At 40.0% G+C, this 23,078-nt stretch overlaps 1 protein-coding gene across 6 annotated transcripts in view; it reads right to left on the bottom strand.

The window, feature by feature from the left end:
- The window catches only part of LOC111870643 (multidrug resistance-associated protein 5), a 164,573-nt gene that overhangs the window by 7,995 nt on the left and 133,500 nt on the right, over positions 1–23,078 (bottom strand). For all 6 annotated transcript variants that reach the window (XM_033753952.1, XM_033753953.1, XM_033753954.1 and 3 more), the window contains 15 exons: positions 21,029–21,167; positions 20,330–20,453; positions 19,226–19,443; positions 18,645–18,868; positions 15,733–15,910; positions 13,140–13,320; positions 11,843–12,051; positions 9,895–10,078; positions 7,367–7,483; positions 6,490–6,612; positions 4,659–4,818; positions 3,853–4,039; positions 1,641–1,730; positions 1,307–1,496; positions 654–892 (listed from right to left, as the gene is read on the bottom strand). In XM_033753952.1, coding sequence (XP_033609843.1) covers positions 654–892; positions 1,307–1,496; positions 1,641–1,730; positions 3,853–4,039; positions 4,659–4,818; positions 6,490–6,612; positions 7,367–7,483; positions 9,895–10,078; positions 11,843–12,051; positions 13,140–13,320; positions 15,733–15,910; positions 18,645–18,868; positions 19,226–19,443; positions 20,330–20,453; positions 21,029–21,167 — 2,563 coding nt within the window. The remainder of the gene's footprint in view (positions 1–653; positions 893–1,306; positions 1,497–1,640; positions 1,731–3,852; positions 4,040–4,658; positions 4,819–6,489; positions 6,613–7,366; positions 7,484–9,894; positions 10,079–11,842; positions 12,052–13,139; positions 13,321–15,732; positions 15,911–18,644; positions 18,869–19,225; positions 19,444–20,329; positions 20,454–21,028; positions 21,168–23,078) is intronic.

Below are 23,078 nucleotides of genomic sequence, written 5' to 3'. Positions count from 1 at the left end.
TAGTGACAATAAAGAAAAAAAAAAAGATGACAGCATATTAACTGACATTGCACATAAACGGCAAAAAAGAACAATGCAAGTCAGATTCACTGTGTACCACTAGAAGTTGCAGTCACATAATTAAAGCCCCTGCTATATATATATATCAGGGGTCCTGAGTTCAGTTATCTGCCTGGATACTAGCTGTACTTAATGATGCTTACTGTGATTTTCTTCAGTCTCTCTGGACAAATGCCAAGAAAATACCTTAAATTAGACCATGATCATTTCCATCCTGAAGAGCTCTGATTCAGGTGACAGCCTCCTGTCCAACGTACACCAGGGGCTCTTTTTTTTTTGGTAAAGTGGCTGAGGTGGGAAGCAGGTCAATCATGTCTGTCTAGTACTCAGATTAAGTATACATGGAACTATACCTTCACTCCTCTATATATCTTCATGGCACTGTGCTTTATTAAGCATAGGGACAACCTTACCTTTTGCTGCTTTCTTTGATACTGTATCCAATTCAATATTCTTTAATCATCCCCTCAATCGATGCCATACAGCCTGAACTATTGATAACATCATTAAACAAACAATAGATAAGAGGATCCAGCAACCAAAATGTGATGAAATTTTTCTGAAAGCTAAGGTAAAACAATAATTGCAATTACCTTTTCCTTTAGGTGAGCCTTGTCCAAAGCCTCCCATATTTTATCGTCACTATGTTCCCCAAACGGATCCAAATTGTAGCGAATAGTTCCTTGAAAGAGAACAGGATCCTGGGGAATGATCGCCACAGCTGACCGCAGGTCGTGCAACCCAATTGTTGAAATATCAATGCCATCTATCAAGATACGACCTCCTGCCAGCTCTGTCAGACGCAACAGTGTCGTCACCAAGGATGATTTGCCTTCAAAAATAAAGACAATCTCAAAATGTTACTAATGTTCAGATTGTGGTCTTCTGGGTTCTAGCAATGTGCAGTCTTCTAGGCAGATACTAACGTTCAGGAGGAACATGCTGCCTCCATCTTCAAGGATGGTGTGTGTGGAGTGAAGAATCTGTTCCATTATACAGCCATGTTAAGGAAGGTGGTCACTGGGATCCATGAGTAGGATAAGGAGAACGAGGGGGAAAAGGAAACAGGCAAAGACAGGCAAATGCTTGTCTATTAGCTCAAATAGAAATGATGCAAGTAAAAGAGGAAAGAGGATCAATGGGAGGGCCATGGAAGAGATGGTGTGAATAAATTTTGTTGGCTGAACAGATTTAAATCTAATCTGAGTCATGACAATGATTATTAATATTCAACTGTACTGCTTACCTGCCCCGGTTCGACCAACAACTCCAACCTTCTCACCTCCTTTAATATCAACCGTTACACCATGCAGAACAAGGGGCAAATCCGGACGGTACCTCAGCTGCACATCTTCCATTGTTATTTGACCAGACCATGGCCAGTTATCAGGTGGTCTCTGTGTTTCTACCTTACCAGCCGCTTCTTCTGGGAGATCCTGGTGCACATACAAACTTTATTGGCATTTGCTAGAGAAGCTGACAGAAGAAATATCCAGACAAAGAACAAGAGTTCCAACTACAATTCTGTACATATCTCTCATTCCTTCTATGCCACACTCGTACCTTAACAAATCCCATACCTGTGTATACTCCAAGATTCTCTCTACAGACGTAAACCTTGCTTGCATTTCTGACTTGAGCTGCATAACGAATGGCACAAACGTGCTCACCTGTCAAACAAAATATGGCAATGATATATTGGGTTTCTGGACTTTATCCATCGTCCTAGTTTTTAAGATAACAAAAACTAGGAAACCCAATATATCAGTGTGTTATACACCATCGTCAGAATCCTATAGTAAAATATGGCAAACCATAAAATTAAGCCCACTGTCAGTGGAATCTGTTACACGTGGTTGGTTTCTCATGACATACTTTGATAATTAAGTCATTTGTGCCCTTAACCTCAACTGTCTGGCATATGTCACTCCCTCGGAAACCACGTGAGAGAGTTACATCATCCAGCACACTTCAATTGAGTTCAGTGATTTCAAATTGCTTGTTCACTCACCTCCCCCCCCCCCTCTCGAGCAACCACAGCACCATCTATGAGCAGATTAATGAGCTTTGTGTGCAACCAAAAATGGCATCTAATTTTGCCATCATCCATCTCTTATCATGAGTAAAGAGTTCTTTTTTTTTTTTTACATGGGACCCCCAAATTTACATCCCTTCCAGATTTTTATCACTATTAAAAATCAGTCAACCTCAGCCAGTTTCAAACCCATAAATCTTATATTCGACAGCAAGTTGCCACCAGGCCACTGAAACAGACTTACACATAAATAATATTAATTCTGGTTGGACACATCAGAAATAAGAGAAAACACAACAATACAGACCACAGATATGGACAAAAATGAAAAAGCACCAAATGAATTAGTAGAAGTACTGTAAACAGAGAACAGTCAATAAAAGATTTATTAAATAAAACATCTTTTTAAACAATAAACAAAACTTTCAAAACATTTAAAATTTAACAAGTACTTTTAAAGAAAGCTTCAATCGAATAGCTAACTGATATCCAGAACCATAACTAAGAATGGACATGCAATTTTCACTGTGAAATAAAGTTAGTTTTATCAAAGGATTACACATACATCAGACAAAAATTACAAAACAACAGTGTAAATCAATGCAGCAGTATTCTTGTGAATCAAATCATACCACTGATGATGACTTCCCAGAGAGATGAAATACATAGGTTTTAACACAAAATAAATAGTAAACACAAGAGAATTAGACAATACATTTGTCCTGATCACACCAAACTCCCAGTTACACAGTATCCATCTATGCAGAATTGTCATGAAAGTGGCAAAAATTTAGAAGATAATTTCTGCCACCACCAGTAGCTATGTCCACTGTTCTCCCTCATGCAGGTGCTAGGTTAATTTGTGAATGTGCTATATAGTACACGCAAAACCTTTCCACCAATTCACTATGCAGTCCATGAAGGTTCCCAACCAAGAACTAAATCAAAGACATATTGTTTTGACCTTGTATTGAGTTTCTATAGGAGTTACTCTCCTGGAACGATTTGCTTCATGTAACTGGTACACCCCAGTTCCCAAATCTGATGGGTAACTGGGAATTTACTGTAGCTGCACTAACCAGTATTAATATTATTTACACATATATTTTAATTGAGAGTTTAGATTTCTTCACAGACTGACCAATAATTTTACCATGAAGAAAAAGATGTGTGTTCATGTAATTCCAAACAAAATTCAATCAACCGAAAATGAGCATGGTAAATACATCTGAATGTACAGCACTTTCCAACCCAATTTTGTTGCATGCAACTCTGGATGAAAGGTGATCATGTGGCTACAAAACATGCATTAAAGCAATCCCGCCCCTACATGTCTGCCAAAATAAGTTGTATGAAATATATCAAGAGCAATGTCCACCTATGATTTCCAAGGATGCTGAACTATTACACATTTCTTTCAAGTACTACAAGACATCAAAAATGAAAGGAAATAGCTAACAAGAAATCAAAAGAAGACTGTGGGAAGATGGAAAAAGATTAAAGACTTTTTGTCCTTCAACCTGATAAAACAAAACAATGTTAGAGAGAGGAGAAGGAGGAGGTATGCCTTCAAAATTTCATTACTTATAAAGAAATTCTGTGTTATTCAAGTAAAACTTTCATGCGTCAGATATCACCTGTACAATGATGTTTGGAACATGTTTCAACTATCAAATACACATAACCAAAAGCTGAATGATAAAATAATTTTATAAATTTTATAAATAAAGTAAATTTCAAAGATTTTGGGAACTTACTGCAAACACGCAGGACAGAGCAAGACCACTTTGGGCAGCTGTAACAGAGTCACGCAGTAATACAACCACGAGACCAGTCAATGTGACAATTACCACTGCAATCATATCCATTCGAAATGTAAACCACCGAACTGAAGAACGGAAGATAAAGTCAGATGCCAGTGTCCGGTTGAGTCTTGCACAGAACCTAAAGAATTGAAATATCAAACCATAATCAGATGATTCAATCTGTAAATTCACTGACTGCAACTAAAACTATTAAATTCTGATAACAACACGCAGTCGAATCCCAATTTAATGTTCCTTGAATGATGATTTCCACCCATTTAATATTCAATTTCAATAATCTCAAGTCAAAATCTCTGGGTTAACACAGCAGACTATCTGAATGGAGCAGAGTCCTTCTTGAGAAGCTAACATCTGTTTAACTACTCACGAAAATCCCATAATTTTATGGAGACCAAAGCTTTACAGTGTTCACAAGAGTCAGTTGAATCCTCTCATTCTGTACCTTCAAGCTCCATTTTAATATTACCATCCCACCTACAGCTAGGTCTACCAAGTGGTCTCTAACCTTCACATGTTTCTACCAAATTCTGTATGCAATTCTTTACTCTCCCATGTATGCTCTCTGAAATCCATTATTTAAATATACTACACCCCTGCAAGTAAAATCTGTTTTGTCAGAACTGAACCCATTACTGCTCAAAGAAACCTTATGTAGGGATTTCACTGCAGTATATTACTACAATTAAAACTATGACACCACCAACAATAACAACACTTTCAGTAACTGCAGCAAATACCTTTCCAGGAATATCTTCTGTCGGCCAAATGTACGGATGACGGAGAGGCCTGCCATTGTTGATGACATGTGATTGAGCACTGGGGATTTTAACAGATTATCCAGTTTCTTTGTTTCACGTAATCCCACGTTCAACCACACATCCAGAAACATGAATAAAGCTGAAAGAAATTATTACACAAGGTAAAAATAACTACAGGTTTATCAAAAACCTAACTTGTTTAACACCAACTCTGAAACATATAGGATGACAATACAGGCTGTTTCACGACTTTAGGGCATAACTGCAGGAGGTGATTTCCTAGGTCTTTGTGATCAAAAAAGTTTTACCGGTTCTCACGGTCTCTTCGCTTGCAGATTTCTTATATTTTTTCTTCTACCCTGAAGATGGAGGCGATACGTTCCTCCGAATCGTCGGTTAACACCACATATACACGGTGCCAAATCCCAGAAAACTGCTTTCTTCTTAGTCACCGCCGTGAAAGCCTCAACTCTTATATGTTTTATTTTACTTATTTTATGATGTTGTCAGTACAACAGAAGACAATACAGCATTGTATGGTAGACTAATTGGTGAATAATGAACTTAAATGAATTGGGAAGGATGTATCTGTGGCCTAATTTGTCTAGAAAGATGGGAGAACCACTGAAAATCTCAGACAGAATTGCTAGTCTTCAGGCCTGAAATATGAGGCAGGAGTGCTAACTATTCAACAGCACAGTTCTGATTACAAATTATGAAATATGACAAGAAGCATATAGGTGGGTTGGACATGAAAGAGAATGAAGACTTCTTCCTAAGTTGTTCCCTTGTCACAATGGGGAGATTAAATCTGGAAAATGCTTGCTTGCAATACAGTGCTGTTTGAGAACAGAGTGCTGCAGAGAATACTTGGGCCTACTAGTGAAGTAACACAAGGATGAAAAAAATGCATAACAAGGGGCCTCATAAATTGTACTCCTTGTTACATATTTTTCAAGTTTTTAACCAAAGAATGATGAGTTGAGCAGGAACACAGTGCATGCTGGGCAGAAGAGGAATGCATACAAAGTTCTGGTAGAAATAGCTGAATAAAAGAGACCGCTAGGAGGAACAATGTGTTGATAAGAGGATAATATTAAAATGGATATTAAAGAAATATGATGTGAGGGCATGGACTGGATTCATCTGTGCTCAGGACTGGGACCAGTAACAGACTATGAACTTCTGGGCTCTATAAAAGGCTAGAAATTTCTTGGCCGATCAAGTACTGCCGTCTAAGGAAGGACTTGGTTCCATGGCATAAGTTACTTGCTCAGAGGAAAAGATTAACAAAGAAAGCATTAGAGTTTACGATGGGATATGTATAAACAGGACGATCCAGCTGTTATTGGCAGAACTATGAGCAGTAACTAGCAATGCTATTAATAATAAGCAAGAGTGCATGGGAGCATGTGGAGGCAATTCAGTTTTTATATGCAAAATATCTAACTTCCTTGTAACCAGTTAAGTGTCAGGTCACAGGTGAAGCCCCAGACTTAAAGACTGAGGATGTATTAATGCGCTCCTGAGCAGGGCTACCACACACATGCACACACACCTCAGGGGACACTGATACTTGAGTATGAATCACAGTTGAATGATGGTTAGAAAGGGAAAATTACAGAAACTCGTAGAAAAACCTGCTCCTGTGACATTCCATCCACCACAAATTTTATGTAAAGTCACCTGGCACTGAACCTGAGGCTCAATGAGTAGCAAATGTCTAACTACCTCAGCTATGACAAGACCTTCACATACTTACATATCACATTAAAATAAAGAGAAAACAACAAAATAGTCACTGACTAACCTGTTGCAACAATCATGGCAGCTGAGAATACAGGAAAAATTACACACACCAGCAACATTTGTGTGATAACAAACATCAACCCCTGCCACACAAACTCAAAGAAAAATGGTACCCTGACGTCCACTGAAACAAAAAATCAGTTAATATTATTAGGCATGTATGACCCTCAAATTTTTTAGACTGAACTAAGAAAACAATATCTCAATTTTGATTCGAATGTTGATATTTCAGTCTCAAACTCCAACAATATTATTTTGCAAAGTAGTGAGCAAACTATGTGATCCATCACAATCTTCAAGGACAGCAATACTAGCATAAATCTGCGTCAACAAAATCTACCCCTTTCTCCCTCTTTCTGCTCATGGCAAAAAAGGATATGACTACAATCTGATCTTTCTAAACACAATAACTTGTCAACATTCGTTTCAAAGGACCTGATATCAAAAAGGATAAGCAGTACACTTCAGAGCACTGCAAGAAAGCAGCCAATGGCACAGACTGTCTTCAGTGGAGAAAGTTCTTGTTCTCATTCCAGTTCTCACACTGTCTCAAGTTCTCTCTTCAATTTCATCTCAAATTGAAAAAGTCATTGTCATGAATAACTAAATGTTATCAACTTTTAAATCAATGATGGAAGGGAATTATATTTACATAACTAGAAACATTTTTGTCATTGTCGAGTTCCGAGAATCTTCCAGATGCAGTTTATCAGCTTCTTTTGGAAGCTGAGGATTTCAACATTAAACCACGGAAAATATTAAATGGAGAAAATTTAAAACTAACATTACTGACTTGTGATCACTGAAACTGGAAGCTGAATCAGGGAAAACCTTAAATCAAGTAATATTAAATCAAGGTTCCAATGGCTTAAACTCACGTTCATCCATATCCCTAGAAAACCTCTGCAAGATTCTGCCTGGAGGTGTGACATCAAAGAACGAAACAGGACACCTAATAACTTTACGAAACATGGTGTCATGGAGGCGAGATGAACCTGCAAAGAAATGTGAAGTTCGTTTCATACAAATATTATTTTTACATGTTAAATTTTCATACTGGGATTTTACCTGGTAGGCTAACTACTTTTTCATGAAAACTAAATTCTGAACTTACTGCATTTAGAACAGAGACGGAAAAGAAGAAAGAGACAGAGTAACCAATGTTTGAAGTTTTGACTCTTTCAAGCAACAGCCCATCACCTGATGGGCCAGCTCTGGTAACTGGGGAACTACAGCCCATGATGGGATGGGTTTGGTAGTGACTGTTTTAAATATTATTTCTTAGATTTCCCTTTTGTGTAGTATTTCATTGAAGAAATGTATTAAATAAACCGGATAATAGTGGGCACATTTGATGCACCTGTTTTAAAAGTGAAACTTCCAACCTTTCTGTAGGAGCCACCTTAAGATTTTAGCTTCTCTATAAAACACTTTAACAAAACTGAATTAAGTAGGTTCCAAAGGGCTCTAATGATGGTGTATGACCCTTCAGGTAACTGGGTTTTTTGACTTTGTCCATCATCTGGTATTCTAACGAACATTAAAAGAAAAGTTATAGCTGTAGATTACCAACACAGGTTGTCCAGTGATTGGGATTAGCTCTTTCTAATGGACCTTACAGAGTTTGTCTCTCCCATGCCTCTCACCTGAGGATGGAAACAGATCCAGTTTTCAAAATGTTGTGTTCAGAGGGTACTTTTGAATACAGGATGTTGGACAAAGTCCAAAAACCCAGTAATCCACAAAACTGAAATTGCTATAAATAATTAAACTGAAATCAGATCTGACAGCTAGTATCTCACTGCAATAACAGGGCACAGAAGCCCTAATGGCAGGGAGAGCAACACTGGGGAAGAACCTGTTTGCCAGCATGCCACAGGAGAATGGTAAGCTAAATTAAATCCACACAGAAAACAATTAGCAGCAGCTGCAGTGACGGTGAAAGTATGGACATCCCGAAATCAAAATTCCTGGTCCTCCTGCTGCTTAGGGGACGTGCAACAAATTGGAACCACATCTGCAAGATAAATGTCCCATAGGTTCCTTCTGTAGCCAACACAGCAACAGAATATTGGGAAATGAAGAGGACAGCGATGAGACTGTGGGAACATCTCACATACTATCACGCTGTGTCACCGATCAACGGACAACACTCACTCCTAAATCAATAGCACACTGCTGCACATTGCTGTCAGCTCTCACATTTATACAGCACTCGATGCCCAGCTCACTCATAATCATTACGAGCGCTAGCCAATCAGTGCTCACAATAGCAACTACAAGTCTAAGCTCTGCCCACCAAGACTGGTATACGAGTAAAAGACAGAGATCCAACCCAGCAATCATCAGTGACCACATCAGCCAGTCAGTCATCACACTTAGTCCAGAGCGAAAGCGGCCTCCGTAGTCTAGGGGTAACGTTCCCACCTCATGACTCAAGGTACACAGGTTCAAACCCGGCGGAGGTCGTGGAATTTTTAAGGGCGAAAAAATTCAGGGAACAAGTCCTCCAGGAGGGACTTTAAGCCATGGGTCCCATGTCGTAGATTTACGGCCCGTAAAAGATCCTCATGTCTCTAGGAGACCTCTGAGCTAAATTAGGTAAAAAGTTTCCCACCCAAGTAGTTTCCAATGCCTCTGGTAGATGGGGAAGAATCGGGTACTGCAGCCAGCCTCGCTGGCTGAACGGGGCTGATAGCGAGCACCAATACCGGCAGGGTATGGAGACTGGTAGAATATCAAAGGGGGACATACAATAGACTATTAGTCGCGGTGCATAGGGAAACCCACACACTCCAATAATAATAATAATAATAATAGTCCAGAGCGATTGGTCTTCGGAGTCATCGGCTCTCCACTGCGACAGGGACGGCTGCCCAACACACTGGGCAACTGGCACAGCTGCTGCCACTACAGCGACCGCACTCCGCGACCAGACATCTTCCGGCAACCACGCTCTGTGACCAGGCAACTTCCGGCAACTGCTACACTGAGACCAGACAACTAATGCAGCTGCCGCAACTCCAGCAACCGTGCTTTGCTACCTGCCACAACTCTCCAGCAACCACGCACTGCGACCAGGCAGCTAACATAGTTGCTGCAACTCTCCAGCGCACGCACGGTGCAACAAAAGGCCCTTTTCAGGGCCCACAAACTTTTCAGAGTGGTTGTCTATTGGAGTATCAACAAATCCCACAAGACCATGTGAAAAGGATGGAGGATAAATGATTAACTAAGAAAGCAATATAATATAGATCTTGGGGAAGGAGAAACGTTGGAAGACCTGAAAGATGGTCAGTTGTGGCACAAGACTGAGAAGAGGCCCTAGCAGCCTAAACCTTTAGAGTACAGAAGAACTGATACAAAACAATGCATCTTACCATGCAAATCCACTGCACTAACTTACCTAAGAGCAGTTGTCTGGCAATACCAATTCCTTTCATCAGACCAATGAATAACATGATGCCAAAAGTTAGTCCATACATCAGCTGATAGAACCAGAGGTCGGGGTTATCATTTACATATCCTTTAAGTTCCTCCTCTGTCATGTTTGTTAAGTTGTAACGTGTGATGTTTTCTTTCCGTTCTGCCTAGAAACAAAACATATAACAAACCACTGTGAGTTAGATTCCTTTATATGGAGACTGTGGCTGGCACCCAACTCTCCCCTTCACATAGGTTTCTCCTTCCACAGAGCTTCCACTGTAACCTGCAGGGGCAGTTCTCCCTTACTTCCCCCAGTTTTCATCTACCTTTGACTAGTAGTAGACCAATGACATTACAGAACACAATGGCTGATGACACTGTAGTATGTAACCTTCAATACACAGGCTTCAAAATGTTATATTTCAGCATCCTGTTGCATTAAACAGATCTGATGTAGAAGTTTTTGTGCCATCTAGGTGCAACATTGTTGATTGTTCCTTTACTGGAAACTATTTCACTACATGTTTCAACTTAACTGGCCACCTTCAGGTGTACAGGTGTTGTGGACAAGGATACTGATGCTCACTGTAAAGCAGTTTATCTTCTTCCTATTGCAGTAGCCTCGGGTTATTTTTGGTTATGCAGGTTGCATGTGGTTTCGTGTAATGTGCGATGCACTATGTTAGAGCTTTTTAAAGGTATATGTGTATATTCAGTTACTGTATATATGATATTACTTATGGTATTGTTTGGCCTGCTTGCTGTGGTTGCCTTAAGAGTGTTCTTGAAGGGATGTGAGTTTTGCCTGTTGGTCGGCCATCACAGTCATTCACTGTGGATGTTCTCATGATATCAGGTGTGCTGCAACCTCGGGTGTGGGGTGTGTTGTGTGCTGCTATGATGGCTAACGAACAGAAAACAAAACTCATGCCCCACCAAGAACACTCTAGGCAGCCACAACAAGCATACCAAACGAAACTGTAACAGCATACATACAACAACTGAATATACATTTATACCTTTAAAAAGCTCTAACATAGGCATTGCATATTACAGGAAAACACGTGCAACCCACATAACAAAAATTAACCTGAGGCTACTGCAATAGGAAGAAAAACTGCATTACAGTGAGCTTCAGTATCCATGTCCACAACACCCGTACATCTGAAGATGGCCATTTAGGCTGAAATATGTCTTGAAATAGTTTCCAATAAAGGAACAATCAACAATGTTGCACTTAGATGGCACAAAAACCCCTAAGTTAGACCAAACACAAGCTTCAAGGCTTACAGGCAGGTTCATGAAACATTTTTTAAAATAATGCAAACCTTCTAACATTAGGGTTTTGGTTTTGTTTTTAAAAATAAACTTGCCCTGCCTGTTAAAACGCCTCTATATACTGGAATGTGAATGTATGCCCTTAATCCTTAATCAGAATGTAACTGTGCCACTACAAAGACCATTTGGAAAAAAATAATATAAAACTCATCTCAGGATCACTAAGGTATGCTCATTTTGTCAATGCTAAATGACTCAAATGAAAAGCTGAAGTTGACTGCTCATTTCCATTTAGTGCCAAAGACAAGTATGTGTGAAGCCATATCTCCACCCCCATACATCTTCATGGTATGGTACTTAACTGACCACCTCCCCCTTACCCAAGGTCAGTGGGTAACTGGGGATATGTCCATATTATTACATTCAACTATGGTCAGACAGCAACTCTCCATGAAAAAGAAACTTTTTCTTTCAGACAGTATTTCAAGCAATTAATTTTTCTCTCAGTCACTAGATGGTGCATGCAGCTACCTTCTGCATCACCACCCACTGATAGTGTGATGCTAAAAATGGGATGGATGGGAGGTAATCTAGCAACAGAGTAACCAGGAGTAAAAATGTTAATCACAGGGCATTTACTTACAACTAACCTCTAAACCATCACCTTGGTCCAACCAGATCTGCAGCCAGATACCTGTAGACATTCTTGATAAAGTGAACAGCAGTACCAAGAGCAGAAGCATGGCCATAACGAAGTATCCACCACAGAACTTTGCATAATCCACATATGCCTTCCAACCTGTCTGAGTCATTGTGTGTGCTTCCTCTGAGGTTAGCTTCCCAGCCAACTCATTTTCAGCTGGAATCATCCACACCATAAATGAAATGAAATAACCGAAATACCAACAAACAACAAAAGAAACACCATGGCTTTAGTCTGAAAGCGAAGTATACCAAACGAGCGACTGCCACTTGTTGGCGAAGTTAGTGCCAACTTTAGCAGATAGATGGGGGTTGCGTGGTCAGCGCAACAAATTCCCACAGCCGTTAATTTCAGTTTTGTAGACCAGAGCCGTTACTTTTCCATTCAAGTAGCTCCTCAATTAATCTCACAAGGCTGAGTACCCCATTCCAGACCTACTACTTCTCAGAAAATCTGGCAGTGCCAGGAATCAAACCCTGAACCTCAGGATCTGTAGCCAGGAACTCTGACCACTAGGACATGCAGGCGGTCCAAGATAGAAAAATTAGATATACTCTTTTTTATAGACCTCTGTAAGTGAATGCATGTTTATGCTCATTTATCCTATCTTCACTTCCATTCTTTCGCACTGACAACACACAAACACAACATGAAAGGAAAGTTACATTTTATTTGTAGGGTGATTCACAACTTACTGTCTTCACATTAGGTGCTTATACTTCAGGTCATCCCCTGAAAAATATGTCATATACACAAAGTTCCTACTTGTGGATTTGAGGTTCTCACAGCTGTGACTATGACAAGTTCTATCTTCTGAGATATATCACCATGTTGTCTAGCATAAGCCAACTAATCTATCAGAGGTACTTACTCCTTCCAACATTGAGGTTGATGAGTAAGCAAAGCAAGGAACCAGCATTAAGCAGGCACACAGTGTTTGCTGCCTAATTCATACTCGTTTCTTGTTTGGCTTACTCAAGAACAAGTTCCTGAAGTTATGACGTTACGTCACAAATCACATAACACATGCTATTAAGACAATCATTTAAACAGAAAGGTACACCATATTAAATCTTCAAGTAAGAGCCAAACTTACACAAAGAAGGAATTTCAGTCCGATAGAAAAGGGGGACTGATCTGGTATACAAACCCACTGCTTCCCCCCAAGAAATCTTAAATGTGGGTTTTCAGTATTACTTTAAATTTTGCAGATTTGAACATGGTTAAACTATAACATCACTAACCTCCTTCCATGTGCAAAGGATGTTCTGTATCCACCTCATTTGTAGTCTTTTGGTCTCTTATTTGGTCAAACTGTAACATCTGACAGTAATCTCCACCCTGTGAAACCAGTTCTTCATGTGTACCTCTTTCTGAGATCAAGCCATCTTTCATGTATAAAACTTCATCGCATTGCTCAAGAAACTGTAAAGAAAAAAAGGATGATAAATAAAGAGTATGTGCTTCTAGACTGAGCTAGGATAGAGCAGTCAGTATAGCAACTGACTATGGGCTGGATGACTGAGGTGTTGGGGTTTGAGTCCTGGTAGTGTCAAGAATTTTCTCTTCTCCACATTGTCCAGACCAAATCTGGAGACGACCCAGCCTCCCATCCAATGGGTACCAGGGGCTCTATTCCCAGGGGTAAAGTAGCAAGGGTGTGACACTGATCACTCATCTCCGGCTAGTGCCAAGGTCAAGAAAATGTGGATCTATACACCCACTCCCCCATCTGCCTTCCTGGCATAGTGCTTAATTACTTCAGCACAGAGGACTTTATCTTTTTTTTTTTTCTTTTATGTTATTCTGGAGTCTAGTAAACTTAACAGATGTTTCAGAGGGACATACTGCCTCCTCCTTCAGGGTCAGAAGCAAGTGGGCACCAAGAAATGAATTGCAAACAAAGCTGACTACTCCTTCATAGTTACTTGGTTGGTTCACTCTTCCAACTGACAAGATGGAGGCAATACATTACACCAAAACTTTGTGACCTACCAGAGTACAGGACATTACAGCCCAGAAGAAAGTACTCTTCCCAGTCATCGCTGCGAAAAGCCCAATTCCATCAAGATGATAACTACCCACTGTAAAGCTCTGATAATATCTGAAGAATAACACAGTTCATTAGCAACACTGCAACTTCAATCACAATTTACAACATATACTTTTATTCATCTCAGTATCCCCCCACCCATCCTCCAAAAACACAATGAATCCTCATTACACGATCATATGGATCTGTTATTTCAAACTTCATAAACATCCCATAAAGTGGCAAGTGGAGAAAGTGCAAGTGTATTAACATTTCAGAAAAGAGTTTATCATACTGACTAAGTAACTCCATGGAGCCAGTCCTTGAGAAGTCAACAGTATCTCAGCCATTCAAGAAATTCCCAACACTGTATGGAACCCAATGGTTCGTTGCAGTGCACACACGATGATGCAACTGGTCCCTATACTGACACCAATGAACCCAATTCACACCCCCCTCCCACTGATTTCTATATCCATTTTAATATTATCTTTCCATTTACATCTGAACGTTCTAATGGTCACCTTCCTTCAGGTTCTCCTATCAAAATTCTTTATCAAATCCTCTCCCTTGTATACTACACGCCCTTTCCATCACATCCTCAACTTGACTGTTCTATTAATATTTGGCAATGAGTCCAAATTATGGGTGTTCTCATTATGCAGTTTTCTCCAGTCTCCTGCTACATTATCTCTGTTAGGCCCATATATTCCTCCTGAGCACTGTTCTAAAGGAACCTCAATTTCTGTTTTTCCTCTCATGTCAATGACCAAGCTTCTTAGACAGTATGAGTATCTGCTTTCTGTACTGAAGCGTCTTGTTGTGTCACACTTCACTTGATATTATGATTCTCTGTCCTTCCCTACACAACAATTTTAGTAACCTGATGGCCAGTAAGTTTCACTAGCCGTACTATATACTATATTAAATGACAGGTAAAACAAAAGCTGAAGTTGTCCCTGTGCTTAACTGATTAAGCACTATGACATAAATATGTATGGAGGAGTGGATGTATACGAGTACATCCACATTTTCTTGAACATGACGCTAGTTGGAGGGGACTGGTCAGCTTCACACTCCAGCCACTTTACCCCAAGGGAAACAGACCATGGCACCCAACATATAGGAGGCTGACTGGGCCTCAGACCAGGTCTGGACACTGTGTAGAGGAGAAAAATCTCATGCTCCCATCTGGAATCGAATATAGTTCATCCAGCCCATAGCCCATTGCTACACCAACTGATATATCCTGGCTCCTTTAAATGAAAGGATGATTAGTAAATAATGAACTGGAAAGGACGTGAAAGGATGCAGCCATGGCCTAATTTGAGGTACTATCTCAGCATGTTCTTAGAGGGAAAAACCTGTTGAGACAGATGGTCTCCGAGTTAAAATTTGAACACAGGTCTTCCCAAAAATGAAGAAGTGCTGCCCAGTCAACCACAGTGGTCAGCATTGCCTCATACGCTTCATAAAACTCAGGACTGAAGGATTCAGTTTGTTAGGTTACACAATATTCCCATATTATTTATTTCTTATTTAGCCATGCTGTCAGTAGCTCAGACCATAAGGCATCAAGTGGTATGATGATTAGTGACTAATGCATGGGAGAGGATGTGGAAGTGAACACTCATGGCCTAATTTGAGCTAACATCCTGATATTTGCCTTGGAGAAAATCAGAGTAGTATAGCAAAACCTTAGTCAGGATACTGGGCAACTCCCAAATGCAAGTCAGTATTACTGTTTGAGCAAACTTAATCAATATACGAGTTTACCTTCAACCAGTTACAATTAACATACAAACCTGCATGCCATGGGTAACCAACAGAATGGTTTTATCTTTCAGTTTATTCTTGATGCATCTGTTGAAAATGTTGCGAGCCACCTTGGCATCGACCGCACTTAATGGGTCATCTAAGAGGTAGAGGTCTTTGTCAGCATACACTGCTCGAGCAAGGTTAATTCTCTGCTTCTGTCCTCCACTTGAAACAACAAGCACATACAATAATCTGAATATGGTCCTGGACACATAAGATGCATTCATTAAACCCTTAAATGCCGTTGTCAGAACTTTCTGGGATTCACACTGCTCCTACCAATTATATTTCAGAAAATATTTGGGCTCAGTGCACTACTCCATTTGTTATATCCTGATAAGTCTCTGGGTTCTGTGACAGCTGCTACACAATTCTTATATTTCTCAGAAGATTGCAGCATTACATGGAACCATCTGTCATGGCTTTCTGGATGTGATAACAGTGTGTTTCATACTCTGGGGACCATGAACTGAATTTCCAAGTCACCACTGAAGGGGTTAGAGATACAATTGAAATCTATACGAGGGGGGACCCAAAAATAACCGGAAACGACATGTTGCGTGCACATGCTTTGTAGTTATGAGTTGTGCTGCTAGGTGGTGTTAGCTGGGGGTCTCCCGCGACTGTTAGTGAGCTGCCGTCAGTCTGAGTTAAGTGGTTTGTCTGTGGTGCTCTGTTGTGTGCGTTCCTATTTCAACCCTTTGGCGATCAGTGAGATGGCCGACCAGAAGGAACAAAGAGTGTGCGTGAAATTGATGAAGATCGTCGAAAGACCATTGACCAACTTTCTGAGGAAACGAACATCTCATGGAGCACGGTCCAGCGAATTTTAACCGAAGGTTTGCACATGAGACGGGTGTCTGCAAAATTTGTTCCTCGCTTGCTCGGAGATGACCAAAGAGAAAACCGCGTGAATGTTTGCCGCGACTTGAAGAGTGAAGTGCAGTTTTCCCTAACAGAAAGCAAAATTTCACGCACACTCTTTGTTCCTTCTGGTCGGCCATCTCACTAATCGCCAAAGGGTTGAAACAGGAACTCACACAACAGAGCACCACAGACAAACCACTTAACTCAGACTGACACCAGCTCACTAACAGTCGCGGGAGACCCCCAGCTAACACCACCTAGCAGCACAACTCGTAACTACAAAGCATGCGTGCGCAATAGGTCATTTCCGGTTATTTTTGGGTCCCCCTTCGTATATGTATTTTGAAAAAGAAAACAAATTTAAGGCAGAGTTGAAGACAGTCATTTTTTTTGTAACATCTGAAGCTTTCATAGAACCTAAAGTCAATAAAACTTTTTCAGGCTATCAGCTGTGTCAGTTGGTTAAAAATTACCAATGTTTCTTATTTATCTTAGACCATCTCTGTCCCCATCATCAGGGTCTGATGTAAATTTTGTTTTGGAAACAGAACAGAAAAATTAACACTGCAAAAGAAATACAGTATATTCTATAAATTTACTGTACTTATTTTAAAATGACAACATTATCATTTTCAACCAAATCAGAGGTGAAGAAACTGCAGTCTGTTCCTCTGTTCCATGACAATCTTAACCCATGAAGCCTGAAATTCACCTAAATATTGATGTGGGAACTGCGCACATTCAAGCAAATGTTACAGTGACAATGGAAGTATCATTGCTTAGCAACGGCGAGTAAACAGCCATTGCTAGGCAAAGCCTACAATACAGACAGCAACGTGTTTCCTATGCGGTCCAATGCATTGTTATATAAGAGGAAGATATGGCGATACTGATTGGAGGGGTGGTGTTGGTGTTGCAAGCAGTAATATTGTAGGTACTATACTATTAGTCTTCAATTCTTCAAACCGAAGTTCGTCTGTGTACTGTGCAACTATAATAAATATTCATAGAACAATTCAATGAGTGATTGTCTCTCCATATAACGACATGCCACACTACTATTTACCATTAAATTAAAACAACATTGTTAACATTTATAGTTTGGAATAGAATTTAAATCTCCCAGTTCTGTAGGGACAGCAGCCAAATTTTAAATTGAGGTATAATTTTATTGTCTGGAAAAAGTAATTTTAAATTTCCCATTGCTGATGGGGCAACGGTATCAGTTACGAAATAAGAATTTCTGGGAGGAATTAATCACCTATTGCATTGTATTGTATTGGAGAGGGTGGGTTTCCTCATGCACGTAGACCAACCGTTGGTCCATTGTGCGTCCCCCTATGATATTCTACCAGTCTCTATTCCCTACCAGTACTGGTGCATGCTATCAGTCCCGACTCAGCCAGCGAGTTCGGCCTCTACTGGCTCAGCGGTATCTCGATGCTTCCCCCATCTACCAGAGGCATTAGAGACTACTGTTGCGCAGGAAATGTCCTGAATTTGGCTCAGTGGTCCCCTTGGGACATGAGGTTCTTTTACGTGCCGTAAAGCTACGACACGGGACCCACGGCTTAAAGTCCCTCCCGGAGGACTTGTTCCCTGAATTTTTCCGCCCTTAAAAATTCCACGACCTATGCCGGTTTTGAACCCGCGTACCTTGAGTCACGAGGTGGGACCGTTACCCCTAGACTACGGAGGCCGGTAATTAATCACCTACTTTCCTTTCACTATATATCGGGTACTCGTCACAACATGCACCACCTATAAAACGCTACACCCAGTAGTTCTTCTATTGTTGCATTGAGTATTCGCTGCCATGGGAATGTCTTTACCCAGCCATTGCCTAGAAACATTACTAGGGACCACACAGACAGCAAAGTTGCCTCATACGCCCCTTCTTATTTTTTCAAAATAATGCAAGTAGGCTAAAAATGCAATTTTCAGTCGGCTGTACCACCCGCATGCATTGCTGCAACAGCAGAATGTATGGTAAGTAAAGTTAAGCACAGATTAAGTACAACATATTCATTACCTGAGATTAGAGCCGCCTTCACTAATTTCAGTTTTATCCCCATTAGCCAGTAGCTCCAAGTCTCTCTGCAAACTGCAGCATTCAACAACAGCCTGATATTTAGTTTCCTCAAATGGAAGTCCAAACAGTATATTTTCTCTTACAGTGTCATTGAAGATCCAAGCTTGCTGTGACACAATTGCCATACTCCCCATCACGTACAGCTGGCCTGATGATATTATCATCTAGGGAAATCAGTATGCATAACATTACACATATCTGTTCAATATGAAACTTTATCTCTCTATTTAAAGGGAAAAACAGACTAAGGGCGTTTGAGGACAGGGTGCTGAGGAGAATGTTTTGATGCAAGAGGGGGGAAGTAACTGGAGTTGGGAGAAAACTGCATATTGAAGAACTTCATGGTTGTCTTGCCAAATATTATCTTGATGATCGAGTAATATCTTATTGCCTGTAGTGTCATTTAAATTCATACCAGTCATTATTATTATTATTATTATTATTATTATTATTATTATTATTATTATTACTACTACTACTACTACTATTACTACTGTTGTTATTATTATTTTAACACTTACATCTCCCATGATGGCTGACAGTAACGAACTCTTTCCTGAGCCCACACTGCCACACACACCAACCAACTTTCCCCTTGAAACTTCCAGCTCTATATTGTGTAGTGTTTCTATGGGTTGATTTTCTTCAGATGAAATAAATTGTCCTTTCTCCTCTGCAGTTGCTCCTATCCCATTTGTCATTTTCTGTCCCTGTTTACTTTGATGTTTTTTTCTCTGCCCTAGAATCAAAGGTTTAAAATTATTTCTACATTTACTTAAGCTTCAGCTTAATTCTCTAAAATCTGAAATTCATCTAAATTATATATAAACATTCAATTCCTACCAAACAAACAACATACTGCAAGGACAAATTGGTTAATGGAGCTTGGGAGGCAATCACTATTTATTCTGTGAATCACAGTAGCCTCAATTTCTTGTGTCATTCGCACCCAGACATGGTGAAGCTGATTCAGATGTTATTGATGTGAGGCAGACAGACACATACACATACATGGGGGCACACGGTAGCATAGTGGGTTGAGGTACTATGCTACAAGCTGGAAGGTCATGGGTTCAATTCCTGATAATGTCACTGGATCTTTCAATTGACCTGATCCTTCCAGCAGCACTCCAGCCAGAGCTGAAGAATAACAACCTTACTACCATCTGGGAGCCAACGGTCCAGAAAATGTTGGAGCCTTGACAACTCACAACCCTAGGGGTCTCCGCAGCCTGTGACAGGGATAGATTTACCTTTTTTTTTTTTTTGCACGCACACGTGCCCACACACACACCCGCACAAGATGTGCAGGCAAACATGCATCAACACACATATGTATACACACTGACACAGATTTAATATGCCTCTCCCTACTTACAGAACATGGAATGCAGACTGAAAAAGATCTGAACTGCACAAAAAGTGCATCACTTCATCGTAAAATTTACCGAGGCATTAATGTTTTTAAATAACTATGTCTAATACTGTTCTGAAGAGAAAACAACACTGATATGAAAAATGGAAGACATGTCAGAGAATAATTACAACAAAAGCAAGATCTACAATTAATTAATTATACAGCATCCACAAATGCATAAAATTATCTGACACAAACACAGACATACCCTTTTTACGCGGTTCATCTAGCTGAGAAGCTTCCCATGAGAAGGTTCCGTCCTTGATTTCAATTATATTCCTTCCAACTGATTTAATTACTGGTGATTCATAATTGGGTCTCAGAACAAACTTCTGCAAACACAAAAGTTCACAATAAAATAATGACACTTACAAGAAGTAATGAGATTGTGGGTTGCTGGGTTGTGACACTGTGCAGTCTTGTGCATGGATACCACATTGAAACTCTCAATCATGACATTTGGTGTCCAGCCAAGAATCGAAGACCAGATCTGTTTCCTGCTTCATACAAAAAGGTAGGGAGGTACCTGCTCAGTTGGTTCTGTCACTGGAACACTGGACAATGTGAATCAACAGGCAGCCTCAACTGATTCCCATACAGGTAGCTGCTAAACTATATACTGGACAAGTCCAGAGACCCAATAATTCAAAGTCTGATATATCACTGTCAGAATCCTTCAGAACTGGCTTAATGTTTGCAACTGAGCAAATAAATGGACAAAATGAACTGAATACTCCAGGTTACATCTTGGTTCCAATGCAAACTTAACGGACTCACAGAACAATTTAATACATACATGTTACAATTCCTACATTCAAAGTATTCTATTTTATCTTGCTGTCTCACCTGATAAGCAAATATCTGCTGTGCCAACTGTTATCATCTGAATTAATTGAAAGACATTTACCTGAAGTTTCTGACAGCTGACATTAGCTTCTGCAAGGCACTTGATACCATATGGTAACGTTCCAACTGTGAATTGCATTGCAGTGAACACAGAAAATATTGTAAAGGCCTCTGTTGCAAACAAGTTGTTACCTGTAAAACTGAACAAAATGACACTGTAAAATTATAGTATACACTGAACTGGTGCAATCAGCAGAAGGAACTACAAATTAAATAATTAAGACAATGATGAGTTCTTCCTTTATAATGAATAAATACTGAATCCATATGCAACTACCTGCTTCTAAGTGATACTTAGGGCCTACTTATATTAGTGAGAAGTTGAAAACACACACTGAGGGAATGTACAATCAGAATGAAAGACGTTAAGTTTGTGTCATCTGAAATAAAAAAAAGTGTCGCATTACAGAGGAGATAGACGAGTGATACTTTAATGAAACACGGTGCTGAAATATAATATTATGAAAAATATTAAATTAGAAGAATGCCGTCTTCTGGGATGTGGCACTTGCGGATTTTTATACCCTGAAGATGAAGGCGATACGTTCCTCGAAAACATCAGTTTACACAATATCTACATGGGGCCAAATCCCAGAAAACAGCATTCTTCATAGTCACCGCGGTGAAAACCTCAAATCTTACATACTAAATTAGCTATGCAACTCTCACCCTCATGCACTTCAGCCATCACTACTAAATCAATGTACAAGTATTGCAGGAGACTTTGTGGATGTGTTTTGAACCCTCATTCCCAATTATTCTTTTTCTTCTTAAATGCATTGGTGAACTTTAATTTCATAATATAAGTATTACTCCTGCTTCAAAGTTTTAGTTACTTTGTACAACTAACTCCCAGTAATCCAGTATCCAAGGATCTGGAATTCTCATACAACTGGTACAAATTTCAAAGAAAATGAAAGTAGTTACTTTAAGAAAAAGGTTGTGATGCTCACTCCCATGGACTAGTTCACCCAGCTGACACCAGCAGCACTGTCCATCATCTCCTCTCTTGCAGGTACAATTTCAGTACAGTACACATCAAATCTTTCCATAAATCCACTATATTCCCTATGTTTAATACTGTACAGGCTTGTCTACTAGAGTGTGCGGTACAATATATTTGTAAGAGTTTCTCCTCATGCAACTGACACATCCATTGCCTGTATATTCTGGAAAACAGTGAGTTGAGTGTACTGCCACATTCACAAGGTAAGGCTACCAGAATATGTATGAGAAATGGGTCCTTCTGCATTCAAATTTGCACATGAGGGAATTAAAACAATCCAATTTGTAGGCTGCGTATTGTTTTCTATACAGAAATAATAACTTATATAAACACACTGTCAGTTATAAAAGTAAAAGAGCAAAGCTATCCCTGTAACAGGCCATGAAGGCCCATAGGGTTGTGGGACGTTGAGGGTCCCACATTATCTAGACAATCAGCCCAAAGATGGCGGTAAGGTTGTCAGCCTTATGTGCTGGCCACGCTTTACTCCCCAGGAAAATTATTTAATTAATTCCTGGTACTCATTTCTGTTAGAGGCTGAGTCGACCCCAGGGCCATAGTGCGGCTGGAAGGATTAGGTCAACTGAAAAAATCCAATGACCTCATTGGGAATTGAACCCGCGACCTTCCGGCTTGTAGCATAGTGCTTCAACCAACTACGCTACCGCGTGCCCCCAGTGTCAGTTATAAACACACTAAAAAGTTTCTACACCATGAGGGAGTCAGTAAATAGGTCACAAATGGAAGTAAAACAGCTGTAATGAATGTAATATGTTCTCTATGTGTATCACTAGGTAGCAGGACAGTCCAGCTTCATGACAGCCTAGGTAGCCAGTTTCAGTAGTCAAAATGGCGACTGTGCTTGAGGAGTGTATTACCAAAGAGCAGCTTTCTGTTGTGCATATTTGTGGGCAAAAGGACTCATTGTACAGGATATTCATAAAGAAATGTTTCCTGTTTATGTTGGGAAGCGTTTCTTGCATAAAGCAGTTCAGCCTTGGTGGCAAATGTTTCACTGATAACAAAGAGGTTGAAACAGAGGTGC

Source organism: Cryptotermes secundus, unplaced genomic scaffold, assembly GCF_002891405.2.
Source record: "Cryptotermes secundus unplaced genomic scaffold, Csec_1.0 scaffold588, whole genome shotgun sequence".
Taxonomy (NCBI): domain Eukaryota; kingdom Metazoa; phylum Arthropoda; class Insecta; order Blattodea; family Kalotermitidae; genus Cryptotermes; species Cryptotermes secundus.
Note: the sequence above shows the minus strand (reverse complement) of the source record. Positions and strands in the feature narration are given on the sequence as shown.